We start from the raw sequence: 17,898 nt of genomic DNA, 5'->3' as shown, positions 1-17,898 counted from the left end.
TCTGCTCTCTGCTAATCAGAAACCGTATATTTAGGAGGAAAACTTGAAAAATGAGGAACAAAAAGCTCGGAGACATGTAAAACTGAAATCTGTTGTGCTGTGTGGAAAAACAGAAGTTGAGGCATTTTTTTTCTTGTCTTATGATTTGTAATTTTACAGCCTGTACCCAGCCTTTGGTCTACATAATGTGGAGTAAGCACAATTTTCATTAGTGTTGGGAAAAGCCCATTCTAAAATCCTTGCTCTCTTAACTCTGCCATAATGTTCCAAAACAGCTTTGTACTCCTTGGTTGCACCCTAATGGCCTACTGTGCCATCAAGCAGGAAATGAGATAACTACAGTGCAGGAAAGCAGAGCAGCTGGCCTGTTTTTTAGGAGGAAAATGAATTTCCTCCAAATAAGTGCGGCCTTGGCTTTTGTGGACTGTCACTGTTTCCGAAGTGGAGCCAGGATTTCCCCTCAGGTTCATTGCAGAACAGATGAACCAGAATAACTCACTACCATGATTGCAGAGCAGTTGTACAGTTTATTGATTACAGACCTAGGGTGTAGCATGTTCTAGCATCAGCAAAGTGATGTCTTTCTGGGTTGTAGGGTGTAAATCTCTGATCTGTCCAAAACACTAGCAGTGTAGCACAGCAGGGTGGGGCCAGTCACAGCTCAGTGGTCTGACTATTGCATAAACTAGGTGGCAGTGTGGAGCAGGAGTTCAGAGGGTAAGAGTTGTTGTGTGTTGTGTTGTGTCCCTGAGCTGAAGTTACTTCCCTTTCTCTTCAGCCACCCTGGTTGTGTAAAGGAGGCCTTTTCTGGCCTCCTCGGCCGGCAGCCATATCACCCTGCAACTCACAACTGGCAACCCACTGAAGCTAAGCAGGTGTGAGCCTGGTCAGTACCTGGATGGGAGACCTCCTGGGAAAAACTAAGGTTGCTGCTGGAAGAGGTGTTAGGGGGGCCAGCAGGGGGCGCTCACCCTGTGGTCCATGTGGGTCCTAATGCCCCAGTATAGTGAAGGGGACACTATACTGTAAACAGGCGCCGTCCTTCGGATGAGACGTAAAACCGAGGTCCTGACTCTCTGTGGTCATTAAAAATCCCAGGGTGTTTCTCGAAAAGAGTAGGGGTGTAACCCCGGCATCCTGGCCAAATTTCCCCATCGGCTGTTATCAATCATGGCCTCCTAACAATCCCCCTCTGTGAATTGGCTTCATTACTCTGCTCTCCTCCCCACTGATAGCTAATGTGTGGTGAGCGTTCTGGCGCACTATGGCTGCCGTCGCATCATCCAGGTGGATGCTGCACATTGGTGGTGGCGGAGGGGAGTCCCCATTACCTGTAAAGTGCTTTGAGTGGAGTGTCCAGAAAAAGCGCTATATAAGTGTAAGCAATTATTATTATTATTATTATTTTCTGTGATTAGACTAGCTCAGCAATCTGAGGTTTGTACTCTCCCGGCTTAACAATATTGAAACTGGAGGTGACTTCTTGATGATCAAAAAAAAGCTCCCAGACCCCAAAACGTCTTAACACCGCCAAAAGAATCCATTCAGCTTCCCTTTTCAGTTCCTTGCCTGCAGCAAAGCATATCCTAATTTACTGCCCTATTTGCTCAGTGTCCTCTGCGTCACATTATGGAGTTGTTTGATCCCCAAAAAACAAAACAGCATGGGTTATATAGTTATTTAGGCATGACAGATATTTGTTCGGCTGCTTTTTGTAATGACACCTCTTCAAAGGTCGTTGAAAATTCACTCCTCCTACCTAGTGGTTGCTCAGATGAAGGAAATATTTTAAGACGCAAGAAGGCAATAGCTAGGTCTACAACTCTATGTACCCTAATCAACTTGTGCAAATAGACACATTAAAGCTCAGTATAACTTCATTTTTTACCTACTGTGAATTTAATATTCACGTACCTGCCTCAGTGCTCAGTTTGCTGTTGACGTGGTGAAATGGTAGACAGAACCTGGATTAATCAATAAACAACGGGTAATTAGCGAAAGCTGCCAAAGTTAATCACCACCCAAACTAAACCTGCAAACCGTGCCTGCAAGAGCTCCATTCCTGCTCTCCTCTGTCTTGTGAAGCTGGTGTGTTCTGAGGTTTCGGAGAGAGATCTGAGTTTGGCAAGTCAGGATCTGCTCTGGCAATCGTCTAAACATACCTAACATGCCATTGTTGAACACACTTTGTTGCCTGTTTATACATCTATGCCTGTTGGAGGTGTTTACATTAAGATGGGGAACACGCTAAGTGCACCTTATTATTTCTTGTGCCTAATGCCACATAAGGCAGACTGCCTTCCTGCCATGCAGTTCTGTCCTGAGTCATGTGAGGCGCCTCATTGTTAGTTAGCTACCTGTTGCTTGCTGGGATAGGCCCCAGCTCCCCTGCAGCCCCGTACTGGAGAAAGTCATTAGAAAATGGATGAATGGATTATAGCGCGTTTACCTTGTTTTTGCCTCTTCAGATGACATTAAATCCACAAATTGATACAAGGAAACTTTTGGTAGGTTTTCAGCTGAGTGAGGTGAACCCTTAATTTTAGGAAAAAAACAACTTGCTTTCATTGTATTTTCTTTGAGTGTTTTAGCTCAGCAGACGGGTTATGATTTCAAGCTTACTTTCACTTATCTGTCACTTATTCAGGAGATGAAAAAGCTGACACCTGAACGCAGGCCCAGTGCAACAGGTTCCCGGATCAGAAAAGGGCAGAGCCCAGCACTGCAGTATTCCTTTGGAATGAAATCCTAAGGAGGGGATGTTCTTGATGAACAGGTTTTAAGAGGACCGGTTTTCCACCTTGTGGACAGTAGGACAATTACAGCTGCTTGTCCCGCCCAGATCTTCAGGATCGGTCAATACATGAGTCATTTTCTCATGATGTGTCAGCCTTCAGAAAACAAAAACAAAGTTCTCAAAAGGGATATGACCTTTATATAATAATGCCTGCATTTTGTAATACACAGATACCAGTATTTAACCAGCTAATCTGACTGGGGTGAACATACATCTCTAACAGAGACATAGGACAATTAAGTGTGATTGAAGCATGAAGTGCACAGGAAACAGAGATTCCTACGAAGTCCAGTGGAGATCAGAAAATACTTCCTTTGCTCTCTAGAACAAGTCCAGAGTTGAGATTATATGAAAAAGAGCCAATGAGGTCTTAAAATAGATGTCGCTGACATTTAAAGATAACTCAAATTAATTCCAACGCATTTTCCAATGTCACCCTGGTTGGTTTTTTTAATAATTCAAATTTATTTGGATACATCTCAAAAAGCAGGTTCATTTTTAAATATTTCATATTCATTTAGAATCTACTTGGGAATTACTTCCTGTGAGTTTTGAAGCATGTCATCTTAGGCATCGGTAGGGTATATAGGCTAAGCCCTGGTATCCTGGCTAAATTCCTCTCTTGGCTCCCACAGATCTGGCCTGCCTTCATTTTTGCTTTACTTTAATTGCTGAAGCAGTTTCTAATTCCTGCCGTTAACCTCCTGTGCCAAATGCCAGCTGTGTGCCCCCCCCAGCAGGGATCTTCTCTTCGGTGGAGGATGAAGTGGGTTCTCTCCTGTGTGTGAAGCCCTTTGGAATCCTTAGGGATGAAAAGCACTGTACCAACACAAATAAGATAAGACCACTTTATTGGCCAGATACAATTTCTTGTGTTAGGAATTTGTGTTTTTAACATACCCCACCTTGCTCTCCATGAGACACACAGACAGGGAGAGAAGCTGGGGGTCAGAGCGCAGGGTCAGACATTTATATGGCGCCCCTGGAGCAGTTGGGGTTAAGGGCCTTGCTCAGGGGCTCAACACAGTAGGATTCCTCTGCCGGCCACGGGATTCGAACTGGCAACCTTCCAGCCACAGGTGCAGATCCTGAGCCACCACACCACCATAGTAGCCTTCTTTCCTTTTTCATGGGCGTCCTGCCACAACAATTCCCCATGGGGCAGTAACACTGAAGGGCTCCTGCCGAAGGATTCCCCTGGTTCCCTTCCTGCCCCAGTGCAGAGCCGCCGTTATCTGGCCAGGCAAGAGGAAACGGAGGAAGCGCAGTGGAGCTGCATTGTGAAGCTGGGAGAAGTCACAGGGGTGTGAATCAGACACAAATCACTCACAGGGTTATAATTAGAACTGGGCTTGTAACCCTGGAAACTGGTAATATTTTGGTCAGCAAATGGATGCCAAATGGTTTTTTTCTTAAAATATCCGCCTGGCAGCGCATGGGTAAGCCGCCTACAAGGCTGTGATGACTGTGTGCAGTTTGCACGGGGCTCTTTCTTCTACGTGCCTGTTGGCGTTTCTCCTGTACTTCACGAAACGGTTCACGCCCTTCCCAATGACGCCCAGAGGAGGGCTGAAGCTCCGATTGATAATCTTGTCTGCCCGGCGGTACCTGGACTGCCCCAGAAGAAGCTAGCCGAAAATAAACCTTTTCCCTTCGGTCTTCTTTGCAGTCTTCTTCAAATGTTTCTGTGTACTTTGAAGGTAGGAGGATCCAGGCGCTTTGTTTTCTAACAAGGCTTGGGTTGTACGCTCTGTTACTGACAACCTAGAGCTCATTCATCTGTCAATACTTCAGTCAGGGGGCTGGGATGAGATATTCAAAATCCCTTTGGCAGGTTTTGCATGGTATTATTCCAGAGAATACATGATGATCTCAATTTGGTCTCCTTGGTGAGCACAGTGCTTCACAAGAAAACCAAAATTGCAATTGATGCCTTTTCAGCGTTCCAAACTCCAAGCATGTATGCTTGTGGCATCAGAGAGCTTTATCCACATTATTTCAGGTCTTGCAACACACCAGTTCTAGCAATGCCCTTTGTACCTTGCCTGTCATCTTGTGCACAGAGAGGCAAGCCTCTCACTTCTGTGAACTTGTTCTCTGTATTGTAGAACAGGAAATGAGAGAGAGAGACAGAGGCAGGCAAGTTAAGACCGGTGAGAGTCCCACACGAGACTCACACAACACACACCAGCTACTCCCAGATCCTGCCGTGAAAGCGTTTGACGTTTTTAGACGGAAAAAAAAATCTCTTGAGGAATTGAGGAGGACAAGCTCTGGAAGAAAGGACCCTAACAGGAAAGAAAACAGACACCAACAACTTATTGCTAAAAGCTGGGAATTGTTTTAGCAGACAAAGCGACTGGAACAGAAGCTAGGATGAGCCAGCTGCCATCTCAGATAAGGTAATTAGTATCATGCTTCACATTCTTCGTGGTTACTTTTCATGTAGGTGTATTCTTCAAAAAACTGCACTGCAGAATGTTTTTATAAGTGCTTTGAAGGCTAAAGGCAGTTTTAATTCTGAGACAGAAAATATATTTTCCAAATATGTCTTTGTAAAAACGGTGAGGCTATATTCTATTTTTTAACCTACATTGACAGTATCTTTAATTTCGGCTCAATTTACTTTGCTTGTGTCTAATTTTTCCCTGAACACAGTGTTTCGGAAGGTGTGTTTTTAAGATATTTTACTCGACCCGTCGTATGGACAGCATCAAAATGCCACATTTGTGAGATCTCTAGATAAAACAGAATGTTGTCTTTGTGTCTTAAATTATCAAAGAAATGCAGCATATTAGCAAGGCACTGGGAAAATGGAATACAATCAAATATTCCTTCCTGGGTGTGTAACCTTAGATATAATTGGATGTCAGTAGCCCGGAGTTCTGTGGTGTTTAGACATCTGAACTTTATGCACACTAATGTGTGAATGACCAGTGTAATGGGTTTCACACATTGCCCAGAACTTCAGTCACCTGTACTGTGGTGTTCTTTTCGTCTTGTAATTAAACCAAAACAATCTTTTTATAAATAGCATACTTGCTTTTGCAGTGCAGAAAAAAAGAGCTTTTGAGTTTTAGGGAGTGGATTCTGCCTGTGGCCTGATAATACCCAATATGTACATTCCAACAAGCTTCTGGTATGCTTTAAAAAAAAAGTTTGAAAGTAGCATTCTTTCATCTGCTGGATTTGTGCAGCTCGTCAAGAGGGAGGAAAAAAAAACACAATGTGTGTTTGCCAGGCTTTGTTTCCTGTATGTATGCTTACTTTTTTATTTTCAATAATACGAATGAAAGAGCAAAGTTCCTTTTTATGAACGGTTTCTATTTCCCCCGGGACTCAGATCTGCATTCAGTCTCCAGAGCTCGAGTTGACCATATCTGGTAACTTTTCTGAATCCCAATCCATTGCAATTCAAGCTTTTCTTTCTTCCTAGGGGAAGTGGGGGGTGGGGGGGAACAGTTTTTCTTTTTTGAATGATCAAACCCCATGTATAAAACGGCTTCTGAAGCTATAAGCAGCCTGGATGTGACCAAACAGTAATACAGCCAGTGTATTGGTTCAGAACTGTGCAATCTGTAGTTAACAGCACAGCCCCTTTCTTTTAATGGATATCCTGACAGGATGGCAGATATTTAGTTTAAAAGGATCCAGAGGAAAAAGGTTTTTCCGTATTTATGCAACCCATGAATAGGATCAACCTCCCTCAATTGTTCTTTAACTTAGTTTTAAAGTGTCTGTGGGAGGGTTTCTCAAAGGAGACTCCTTTTCTGGCGGTTTTTGAGGGTTTCTCAAAGGAGCCTCTCTTTTCTGGCGTCTTCTTGCACAGACAGGTCTCGAGTCAATTTAGAATTTTGATAATGCCTCAAGACAAGGTAGATCTGGTGTTATTTTAGCATGAAACCTCTTCTCTTACTATTGCAGTATGAAACGCCTGAGAATGAATCCAAATAAATTAGGGAAGAAGGTTTGTTTACTAGGATTGGTCTTATCAGGGTGTTTCCCAGACTGGCAATAAAGCAATCAAAAAACGAGATACATTAAGCTGTAAAACAAAAATGGAATAATAGTTCTCAGGTTTTCCAGGAAGGAATTAATATCAAATCAGAGATTCTAAATTTAGGCCCATCTTTCTGTTCCAAAACATGGGACAGTGAGCATACCAAAGTGCTTAGAACTCCATCAAACCCAAAGCAGGCTAGTATCCTCTGATATATCTATGTGTTGCTGTGATCAGAGACTCTTGAGTGGCCAGATCGCTAGTCAAGCCATTCAGTTCCAGTGCTTCCGCAGACTGAGCTGGTACAAATTCAGTCCTGTCAGATCAGCCACCCATCCATTTTATAACCACTTCATTCAATTCAGCACCACAGGGTCACTGGAGCCTATCCTGCCAAGCAACAGGTACAAGGCAGGATACACCCTGGAAGGGACACCAGTCCATCTCACACAGACGCACACGCACTCACACCAGGGCCGGATTTTCCAGAAGCCGGTTGACCTATCTGCATGTCTTTGGACCGTGGGAGGAAACCCACACAAACATAGGGACAACATACAGACTCCACACAGACAGTACTCCAAGTCCAGAAATGAACCCAGGGCCCCAGCACTGAGGAGCAACAATGATAACCACTTAGTCAGCATGCTACCCTTTGGGGTTTTAACCTGTGCTCCTGGAAGCACTTGGCTTGCAAGACAATGGTTTAGCCCACAGAGCAATTTTGGCTCTTCAGTCAGATCAATAAATGTGAATCCTCCGATGTCTGGCCAAAGTCTTTACTTCCCTTGGCAGCACCAGAAAAGTAATACCTGAGAAGGTACCTGAAAATACTTTTCTGCTGCAGAGGTAAATTATCATAAAACACTGCATATTCATGCACTTCAACGCCACAGAACTGCTCTCCACACTAGTGTAGATCCACAGCTGCCGGATTAATGAATGTTTGTAAGGTCTCAGTTTTTCAGATCTCATAGAGAAGAAGGTGGTGTTCACGTTGAAGAGTGGCTTGTTCACGAAGAGGCGAGTTTGCCTTTTAAAAAGTACTGTGAGGCTACTGATTTACAAGCCCTGATTGACAGCTTTCATTCTTCCTTAGGATGCTTGTTTATTCCCTTCTTTATTTTTACATCTTCAGTCCTCCAGAGCTGCACCAAATGCAAATGCATCGGCCGGTAATTTCTGGTTATACTAGAACTACCAGTACTAGTGCATTTGATTGGTGTGCCCTCCTGACTGCATTTCTGAATTGCCCAACTTAAATGTCACACAACAGTCACTCTAATTCCCAGTGCTTCTAAGTTAGAGGCACATTTTTGTTTCTACACAGAAAACTGTTCAGTTTTTGTTTTTGTCACACACACCCAGAATCACGCTTTCCCAGCTTTTCCAGGAATGGAAAATGCTGCAGTGCAAGAAGAGACAGAGACACTTTTCCCTGGTATCCATCACACGGGTTCTGATCTCATGATTTACCAGAGACGTCTCAAGAACCTGGCACCTTTGTCATCTGATAGCAGCACAAGTGCAGAAAAAACGTTCTATGATATTCTATGAAATTTAAAATGTTTAAATTGAAATGAAATTGATCAATGTTGAATTTTCTTTCACCATAGCTGGATCTTCACTGGAAAAAGACACCAGATTCCATAATGCTATATTTTATAAACGTTTTATTGTCAGCCTTCACATCTCACTTCTGACTCTGGGCAGCTAAGGAACTTCTGATTTTTATTGCATCTCAGTAACTGATCTTAATTGTAATTGTTCCCAAATCTTTCATCACAGAAGAGTTTGTTAATATTAAAAATGCTGGAGCTTTCCAGAACATGAGTGAGACTAACTGCTGTGTACTATACTGCAACAGATAATCACCTCTTCTGAAAGGCTTAACTCCGACATGTGAAGTCTGGGCAGCTCAAAAAAGAGAGATTCAGGCCACTACCTATAACTACGGGCAATACTTACTGACTTCGTTCACTTGAGTGACCTAATTTAGGTTTTAGACCTGATCTTTTACCCCTCACCCCCCACCAAAGAAAAAAAAATGTTAGCTTTGTTGGGTCACCCACACGGTGGCTTTGCAGAGACAATGTCTTGAAGTCAGCGTGGAATATTGTTGTGTTCGGTCTGTGCAATTACAGTCAAAGGTCTCCAGAGTATAAGCAGACCCACAGCGCCATATATGGCAAATTCAGGGTGTTTGAAGATGATGTAGGTGAGGTTTTGGGGAAGAGAGACTTCCTGTTCTATGTGTATCTGTAATGCAATTTTCTGAGTTTTGGGTTTTGGTTTAGGTGCGAGATTGCAGAGGTCTGATAATTTCCTGCAGAGCTCAATCAGTTGTGTACAAAGCAGAGACCAGCAGAAAGCAGCACCCATACAGCCACAACAGGTACTGTGTGACCAACTTAGAACAAGAGGCTGTGAAAAGAATAAGATAATTCATTGGATGTATTGCTGTCTTTCTCTGCCACTGACGTTCTTACACAAAAAAATGCATTGCGCTTATTCTTTATCGAATGCCAAATAAGCATCTGTATTCTCCTGTTAAGGCTTGCAGACGTTGCCTGGATTCATTTTTGTTTCTCCTCATTCTTTCACCATTTCATTTCAAGGCAGTGGAGAGCTTCTGTTTTCCAATTGGCTCAGTGTGGTAGCTGCTGCACGACATGTAATGATAAAAATTACCTGACATCACCTAGATATCCAGAGATTTCAGAACAGAGAGAAAACACCCTTCTTCAGCCCGGAGAAAGACTGTTCTCTGCGACTGACGTGGAGAGCAAATCTGCATTTATCCTTTGTGGTAGGCTTGATTGGAGTTTCTGATGTGGTGTCAGCCACCATTTAAAGCATAGTGCATTAAATCATAGCCTTTTCAATATAGCTATGTGGGCAGTGTGTGCACAGCTTCTTAGCATAATATTGTGGATTCATTCTTTGCTAGTTGGCAAATTACCACTCTGTGCAAGGTCAGATACGCAGCAGTGGAGACATCTGCTGGAAGTCAGTGGTGAGCAGAACAAGGTACCATATACAGTACTGTTCGGCTTAGATCAGTGCACGCTGTATTTCCAGTTCCTGGTGTTCTGTTGTTGACGGTTTAGTTGTGTTTCCAACATATCTAGAACAATAAGGCTAGACTGCAGAAAGATGAGGAGAAACTAGGGTTACAGCCCAGAAAACTGCTGTAATTCTCCAGTTTTATTTCTTGTTTAATAGCCTTGGTGAAGATCATAAATTACAAAATAAACTAAATTATTCAAATACAAATGATAGTTATTCTTATTATTAGCCTTCCTGCTTTGTAGGGCTGGGGCCCTGGGTTCAATTCTGGACCTGTGGCGCTATCTGCGTGGAGTTTGCATGTTCTCCCTGCGTTTGGTGTGTTGCCCCCGGAAGGTTAATTGACTTCCGGGAAAACTGGCCCTGGTGTGAATGTGTTTGTGTGTGACTGGCGTCCCGTCCAGGGTGCGTCCCATCTGTTGCTCGCCGGGATAGGCTCCGGCTGCCCTGCGATCCTGAATTGGATAGAAAACGAGTGGATAATGATAATAACAATGTCGTTTGTTTTCGGGTTTTTTTTTTTAGCTCGTGGCGGAGCCCCCAGCTACCCTGATCTTCTCCGGGGACGCTTGCTGCTGGCCAGCGCGATGTCCGGCTCGGCGAAGCAGGAGCTGGTGCTGGTGGAGTTCGAGTACCAGTACACCGGCCGGGATGGGGGTCTCGTGTCCATCAAGCCCAACGAGAGGTACGTCCTGCTGGCGAAGACCAACGACCACTGGTGGCACGTCCGCAAGGACGAGCACACCAAGCCCTTTTACATCCCGGCCAAGTACGTGAAGGAGCTCCCGTCGGCTTGGCCGTCCCCCCTGGACTTCATCGAGCCCAACGGGCCGCCGCCCGCAGAGCCGCCCTGCGAGAGGATGCCCCCGGATCTCTTCGGCGAGAAGCCGGGCGAAGTGACGATCCACCTGCGCTCTCCGGGCACCTCCAGGAAAACGGAAAACCGCATGTCGACGTTTGGCATCCCTCAAGACCTCCACGACCTGCCTTACAAGCGCTCAGGGTTCGCGGAGTCGGTGATCACGCTGAAGCCGCTGTCCGGCGACGGGAGCTTGCTTGTGCCGTGCCTCAGAGATCCGCCGAGCCTCGACGGCGGTACGAAGAGGCACAGCCTGGGACCCGCCGCGCTGATAGGGACCACGGAGGACCCGCAAAAGCTTCACGCCAAGCCCCGGGTCCCGAGCTTCAGCCCGGCGGATCCAGTCCCTTCCAAACCGGCACAACCCGAGTCGGACTCCCCGGAAGGGAAAGACCTCGGTCGGGCCACCGGCACGCACAAGGAACCCGAACCCTCTGCCCTGCACAGCCCAGAGGCCTGCTCTGACAAATCACAGGATTCAGATAACATTTACGAGTCCATCCCGGACTTCACGAACCCCCAGGAATCAACCCCGCAGGAAATACCACCCCCTCTGCCGCCAAAGGTAAGCCGAACACCCGTCTAAATCACACGGACCAGGCTGTGAGACCAGCCTTTGACCCGCTGGAAACGCACCTTTGCACTGAGACCACTGTGAGAGTCCTGGCTCTCGTAGGAGGAATTGGGATTCATCTGTAGCGTTTTAACAGCAAAGCAAGCTTTAGTTTCACCTCAGATTTTACTATAAGACAATAGCAATAATATAATAATAAACTTGATTTTATACAGCGCCTTTAAAGGTGGCTTCTCAAAGCGTTGTGCAGAATGACAACAATAAGACATACTCCAGATATGCACAATGAAAATACACAATGAGAGGAGACAGTAGATGGAGGTACTGAATACAGCAGGAGCAAAAGGGTAAATAACAGAACCAGTTCAGTAAAGGCTCTTTGAAAGAAGAAGGTTCTGTCTGGCTTTGTAGGTGTTTGGGGAAGGTGACTCTCCGATATCCTTAGGGATAACGTTCCAGAGCTTTGGGGCATAACAGGAGAAGGCTCTGTCACCCATAGAGTGTAGACGGGCTTGGGGGACAGATGGGAGACCAGAATTAGAAGAGTGAAGGTTGTGAGGTGGGGAGTAGGATGATAGTAACTCAGACAGGTACTGAGGTGCCAAGCCATGCAGAGCCTTATAGGCGAGTAGGAGGATATTGAACTAGAAGCCAGTGCAAGGACTCCAGGATAGGAGTAATGTGATGACGTGCACTAGACCTGGTTGGGATGTTGGCTGCAGAATTTCGGACAGACTGGAGTTTGTTCAGTGTGGATTTAGAAACCCCAGCGAGTAGAGCATTATAGTAGTCAATTCGGGAGAAGACCAGTGTGTTGATCAGCTTTTCAGCAACAGTCAGCGATAACATAGGTTAGTCTGACGATATTTCTGAGGTAAAAGAACGATGTTTTGACAATATGTTGCACATTTGGGGCGAATGTCAAGCCTGAAGAGAAAAATTAAAGCAGTCTGCGTGATAAATGAAGTCTGTTAATACTTCTGATGTGCGTTACAGCTTTCTGGAGCTGTGGTTTATTCAGGGCTGGACGATTGAGCTGTAACGTGCCTTACAAATTCGGGCACATATGATACTAAAATGCAGGTAGCAAAGTCTTCGGGCTGAAGGCAGAAGCCAAACGAGTTAACTGCGCAGTTTGATTTCCTCATCTGCGCGTCGGTAGCGAATTTGTACGTGTCCTCTCCCAAGAAAAAGTAACAATTCAAGCTGTTTGTGCGCTGCAGGTTTGGTGCAGTTAGGCGCAAAAGCGTGCAGTTGTGTTGATGTTTCTGTCTTGATGTACTGCCGTTTCCTGTTCAAATATTTATTTTAGAGACTCATCTCTGCAGGGGCCATATGCGTCTGTGTGCCGCAGGGTGGCGGTAGTTGATTACATGGAAGCATTGAGTCACAACGAAACTGCCCGGTGAGCAAACTGAGGAAACATCACACGGGTCTGTTGGTGTCGTTTTTTACTGAATTTGTTTATGTGCTTGGAATATCACATGAGCGCGAACACTCTAGTTGTATTTTGTCCCTTTTAAATATGGTTGGTGGTAAACTTTAGACAAAACGGGGTAAAATGTGTGAAATAGGAAATTGTGAGTTGTTACTGGGTGTACAGACGCTGGTAAGGCCGAATGACCGTAATCATTAATCACGCTTGAAAGTGGACACGGACTCAACCCTAGAAGATCAACCTGGTGTTGTGATTTGTGAAATTTGGTAATAAGGGTTATGCGTCGCTGGTGTTCGTAACGTATAGCGAATTCAGACTGCATGCTATATTATCTGAAGTCAGGAGTGTTGCTTGAATTCTGTTATTCAGTACGTGCCATTTGGATTTAAAGCAGGGTACTAACTGGGGTTGACCCGAGATAGTACTGGACTACCTAGCAAACAACGTATGACGCATCTCCCAGTTAAACACATCAATTTATTAGCTTAAAAAATAGCTCTTTTTTTTTTAGCTAGCTCAGGTGCAACTTAAGAGCTGCGCACTGCACCTGTTCGTACGAAATTGGTCGCAATTAACCGTGGGAGTCTGTGATCGTGACGTCACGCAACGCTCAAAGGTCTCTGTCGCTGCTGGCGTCTGCAGGTGTCTCACCCGGTGACTCTGTTACCTAAATGGGAAAGTGGGACAAAAGGAAGCTGGCAACGGGGCGTCTGTTTAGGCTACAGAATCCATTGGTTTCCAAAACACCCTGACTCACGCTCACTTGTAGCAACGTAGTATTACTCAGAAACCCTGCAACACGTGGATTCGTGATTCAGAACCCGCGGGTTTCAAAGAAGTTAACACTCTAGTGCATGTGTCTCGCTGCTGTTGTGTGACCATTACTGATGTAATTATCAGAGGACGCGCGGTTAAAAGGCTGATTTGCGCAATACTGATTAAATACTAGAACAAAGATGTTAGTAAAAAAAAATCAACAGCTCGCACTAACTAAAATGGTAGCACGCCGGCCCGTTGTAGTTTTTGTTCCCACCCAGTTGGAAATAGTAAGCTAATATTTGAAGAGAGAGGGTTCAGGTTATTATAAGGAAAAAAAACACACAGCGCAACGTAATTAAGTCATGAAAATGCAAACCAACAAAATAAACATTTGCATTGTGCAAGAGGCAGCAGGACGGCAGTGTTCTCTCTCTGGGATCCTCCCCTCTTTGTGAGGGCAGTCGCCTAGTTCCTGATGATACAAACCTGTCGAATGACTTTACAGAAAGTTAGCAAACCGCCTTTCTCTCTCTGACCTAATGAGTGTGGTTTGTAGGTCTGGGCCGGAGGAGGGACACGCTCTTCAGAATCGGCTGCACCGCTGCGGTCATCATGAAGCTGCCTCTTAACAGAATGATTTTTATGTACACGATTAGTTCACAACCCGGAGAGGGGAGCGGCAACGATGCGCGACAACATCTCAGCTACACGGCGCGATACAGATTCCACTCCCGGGATGGTAACATCCGTATGAAAACGAAATTTATGACCGATAGTACTCGCTCCACCCCCCTGAAATTCTTTAACTGGACTGGAAGGATCTCGCAAATAAGCGGTGTCTTCACAGGGAAAAAGAAGAAGCAAATATTCTTGAGCTGAGCTGGGAGCACGTGTTGCACGCAGAAAACTACGCGAGCTGTCACCTGTCTGACCGAGAGGTTGCAATGATAAAACAAAAAGTTACATACACAATTCGATTTAGTTTAAAAAATATGATTTAACTTCTTTAAGCCTGTCTGTTAAACTCAGCTTAATAATCAAACTTTCTTTTAGATTAGTGCCTTTAAAAGTAGCATCTCAAAGCGCTCAACGATAGGTGTACAAAATGTGAAAGCAGTGACAGGGATCGCAAACGACACAATTAGCACATAGAAGCAACAAGCGGTAAGACGTGCAGTAGAAGATATATGGTCATTCCGAAAAAGATTCTGACATAGACATTAATTAAATAACAGCCCTTTTGAAGTCTAGATTTATATGCACTCAGAGTAGGAGAGGCTGATATTCTTAGGGATAGAATTTGGGGCGCAGCATAAGAGGGCCCTGTCACCCACAGAGTGTGAAGGAGCTTGGAGGACACATAGAAGACTAGAGTAAGACAAGCAAAGGTTGCAACGTGGGGAGAAGACAGATACAGTAAGTCCGATGAGTACTGAGGTGCCAAGCCATGCAGAGCTGTTATTACAGGACAATAAAGTAATCTTTCTTAAGGTTACCAGACTCCGACTTTATTTAGCGCGCCATTACTGTGCATCTATTACTCTGGCTCCCATAACGACTGGATAAAGCAGTTAGAAAACAGATGGGCGGCATTTTATACACCCAGAAACTGCTGTAGTGAAAGTGTGCCGGGGCCAAATGAACATCCATGTTCTCGGGCGAGGTGCATGTGGAACTATTGCGGTTTTACAGAATTTAAGGGGATCGCGACTCCCTTGACAGTCAGCTGTCCCGAGTTTGTCCCGCTGTCCCTCTGTAAAACCCCGGTGAAGACGTCACTTTCTCGTCAAAGGTGTTCGAGAGGTCCGTGAAGGGGGTTTTCAGAACTCGGGTCTGGGAGAAGGTGTTCAAAACAGACGCGCAGGCATGTAAACTTGGGCTTGTTGGATGAGACAGATTTTATGTATAGTGAACCTGTCAGTTAACCCTCTGAACTCCTTAACCCCCCTACTCAATGGGCCTGGTTTTGCACTGTTGCTCCACGAGCCTGACAGCCCGGATCTTGCACTGTCAGATTTCGGCCCTCTGACCTCACGGGGGTGGTCACTCTCCGTGATGACCACGGGCTCCACCTGCCTCAGCCCAGCTTGAACAGAGTGGGGCAACCCTCTACCAGTTAAGCAAACGAGATGGCTGATTTCACAAAACCACTTTAGTCATTGGCCCGCTCTTGAGTATAATAAAATACCAGAAAATAAAGGGAAGTGCTGTCTTCACACAAAGTGAAAGCTGAATTCACAGTCTTTTTTTAATTAAAGTTACACTTTCTTGTTTCAGAATAGCACAAAGTTAAAATAAAGAAAGCCCACATACTTGCACAGTATCTGGATATTTTTATGGCACTATAAACAGCCTATCTGACCTCCTCCTGTAATGTCTATTCAGATACTTTCCTCAAAATACTTCCTACACTACATTTGGCTCTATGTAAAGCTACAAGTAGTGGAGACTGCAGTGCAGAGAATTGGAGATGCAAAAACCTCTTATATCCTTCCTGGCTCTTGTCTGTCTGCTTAAGACCGAGTCTAATTTTATCCTCAGATATTCTGTTTCAAGTGACAAAACCAGCCTTGAAACAGAAAAAAAAGCAGCCTGTTCTTTTGCATTCAGTTCATAGTTTTAAGTGAGTGAGCTGGCTATCCCAACTAGAGAGAGGTGTGAACTCTTTTCATTTCAAACCTGAGAAAGCAAAACAGTTTTGTGGTTTTGAATAGAAAATAGAAAATCTAAGGGTATTGTAATGTTTTCAGTAGTGGTATATTTTATATGGGCAGCACGGGGTACAGTGGTTAATATTGCTGACTCACAGTGCTGAGGCCCCTGGGTTCAATTCTGGACCTGAAGTGCTGTCTGCGTGGAGTTTGCATGTTCCCCTCTTCTTTGTATGGGTTTCCTCCAATTGCTCCAGTTTCCTCCCGCAGTCCAAAGATATTTTTTTTCTATCAAAATAAACTTTATTTCCAAAACAACATCTCACAATAGAAAACATTCTCACAATCAGTAAACATTCTAGCAAGGTATGAAACTAACATGCAATAAAAACCCTGGTGTCCTGGTCAAATTTCTCATTGGCCCTTATCAATCATGGCCTCCTAATAATCCATCTCTATGAATTGGCTTAATTACTCTGCTCTCCTCCCTACTGATCTGATAGCTGATGTGTGGTGAGCGTTCTGGCGCACTATGGCTGCCGTCGCACCATCCAAGTGGGGCTGCACATTGGTGGTGGTGGAGGGGATCCCCATTACCTGTAAAGCGCTTTGAGTGGAGTGTCCAGAAAAGCGCTATATAAGTGTAAGCAATTATTATTATTATTATAAAAACTTGTCCATTATCAACCATTGTATCAATCATTGTACAGTAAGTGGATGATGGGGCTGGATTTGCACAAAGAAAGAGTCCAAAGATATACTAGTGGTTTCACTGGGTTCTGGGAAAACTGGTCATGGAGTGAGGGTGTCTGTGTGTGTGCCCTGTGATGGACTGGTGTCCCACCCAGGGTGCACCCTGCCTTGTTAATCTGACTCCCGTAACGACTCTGTACTGGATAAAGCTGTTAGAAAACAGATGGGTGGCATCTTATACACCAAGAACCTGTTCTAGTGAAAGTGTGCTGGGGACAGAGCCATGTGGAATGGTGACAAGGGTGCAAGGCTGGGGGTAAAACAGGCCCCACAGGCCACAGCAGATGCATGATGGGACAGCAAGATGTAATCTTCCTCGGCCTTCGCTCCCAGGCTGTGCGTGCCACTTCCCAGCGCCTCCCATATTTACAAAGGAGAGGCGGTGCAGCTTCCTGGGAGGCACAGACATCGCCCTTCCCGTTTGATCTCGAACGGCAGACTTCGATCCCCCCCCAGCTGTGGCGACAGCGGAATTGAATTATATACTGTATTAGAAAAGGCCAGGGAAAAATGAGTAAAATGGCGTTTTCATTATGACCCCTTTCTGCATGTCTAATGAATTGATAAAGCATGATAAACTCTGGTCTGGGTTCAGGAGTGCAGTGTACCCTATTGATTGATAGTGAAATGGGTGGCTTTGGGTTGAGCACCTATGAGCTGCTGACTGGTATCTTACAGGGTGACAACAGTGAGAATGATGCAGAGAAATCCCTTTAATTACTTTGCACTTATACTAAAGAAATATAAACGTGCCTGATTATTTACTTCCTAAAAACAGCCTTCGTACGCAAAGGTCTTCATTTAAAATTATTGTTGTTCAGAGCTGTAATGTTGCTAAAATTGACAATAGTACCGTTTTTTAAATAGCTGTCTCTTTTTAAGACAAATCGGTTTCAGTAAAAGGTCAGCATCTCTCTTGTTTGGGTCAGAGGTTGCAGACTAGAATGTTTTGAGGTTTTATAGGATAGCTCTGTTTCCACTGAGCATTGTTTTAGTTT

At 44.8% G+C, this 17,898-nt stretch overlaps 1 protein-coding gene across 2 annotated transcripts in view; it reads left to right on the top strand.

The window, feature by feature from the left end:
• Nucleotides 1-4,885: 4,885 nt before the first annotated feature.
• Nucleotides 4,886-17,898, top strand: part of arhgap27l (Rho GTPase activating protein 27, like) — a 46,559-nt gene continuing 33,546 nt past the window's right edge. Inside the window, exons 1-2 of one of the 2 annotated variants that reach the window (XM_069185786.1) lie at nt 4,886-5,199; nt 10,392-11,290. In XM_069185786.1, the coding sequence (XP_069041887.1) occupies nt 10,454-11,290 (837 nt within the window). In that variant the 5' untranslated portion in view covers nt 4,886-5,199; nt 10,392-10,453. The remainder of the gene's footprint in view (nt 5,200-10,391; nt 11,291-17,898) is intronic. The other variant, XM_069185787.1, reaches the window with a different exon arrangement.

The sequence above is a fragment of the Lepisosteus oculatus genome, chromosome 28, assembly GCF_040954835.1.
Source record: "Lepisosteus oculatus isolate fLepOcu1 chromosome 28, fLepOcu1.hap2, whole genome shotgun sequence".
NCBI classification, from domain to species: Eukaryota; Metazoa; Chordata; class Actinopteri; order Semionotiformes; family Lepisosteidae; genus Lepisosteus; species Lepisosteus oculatus.
Note: the sequence above shows the minus strand (reverse complement) of the source record. Positions and strands in the feature narration are given on the sequence as shown.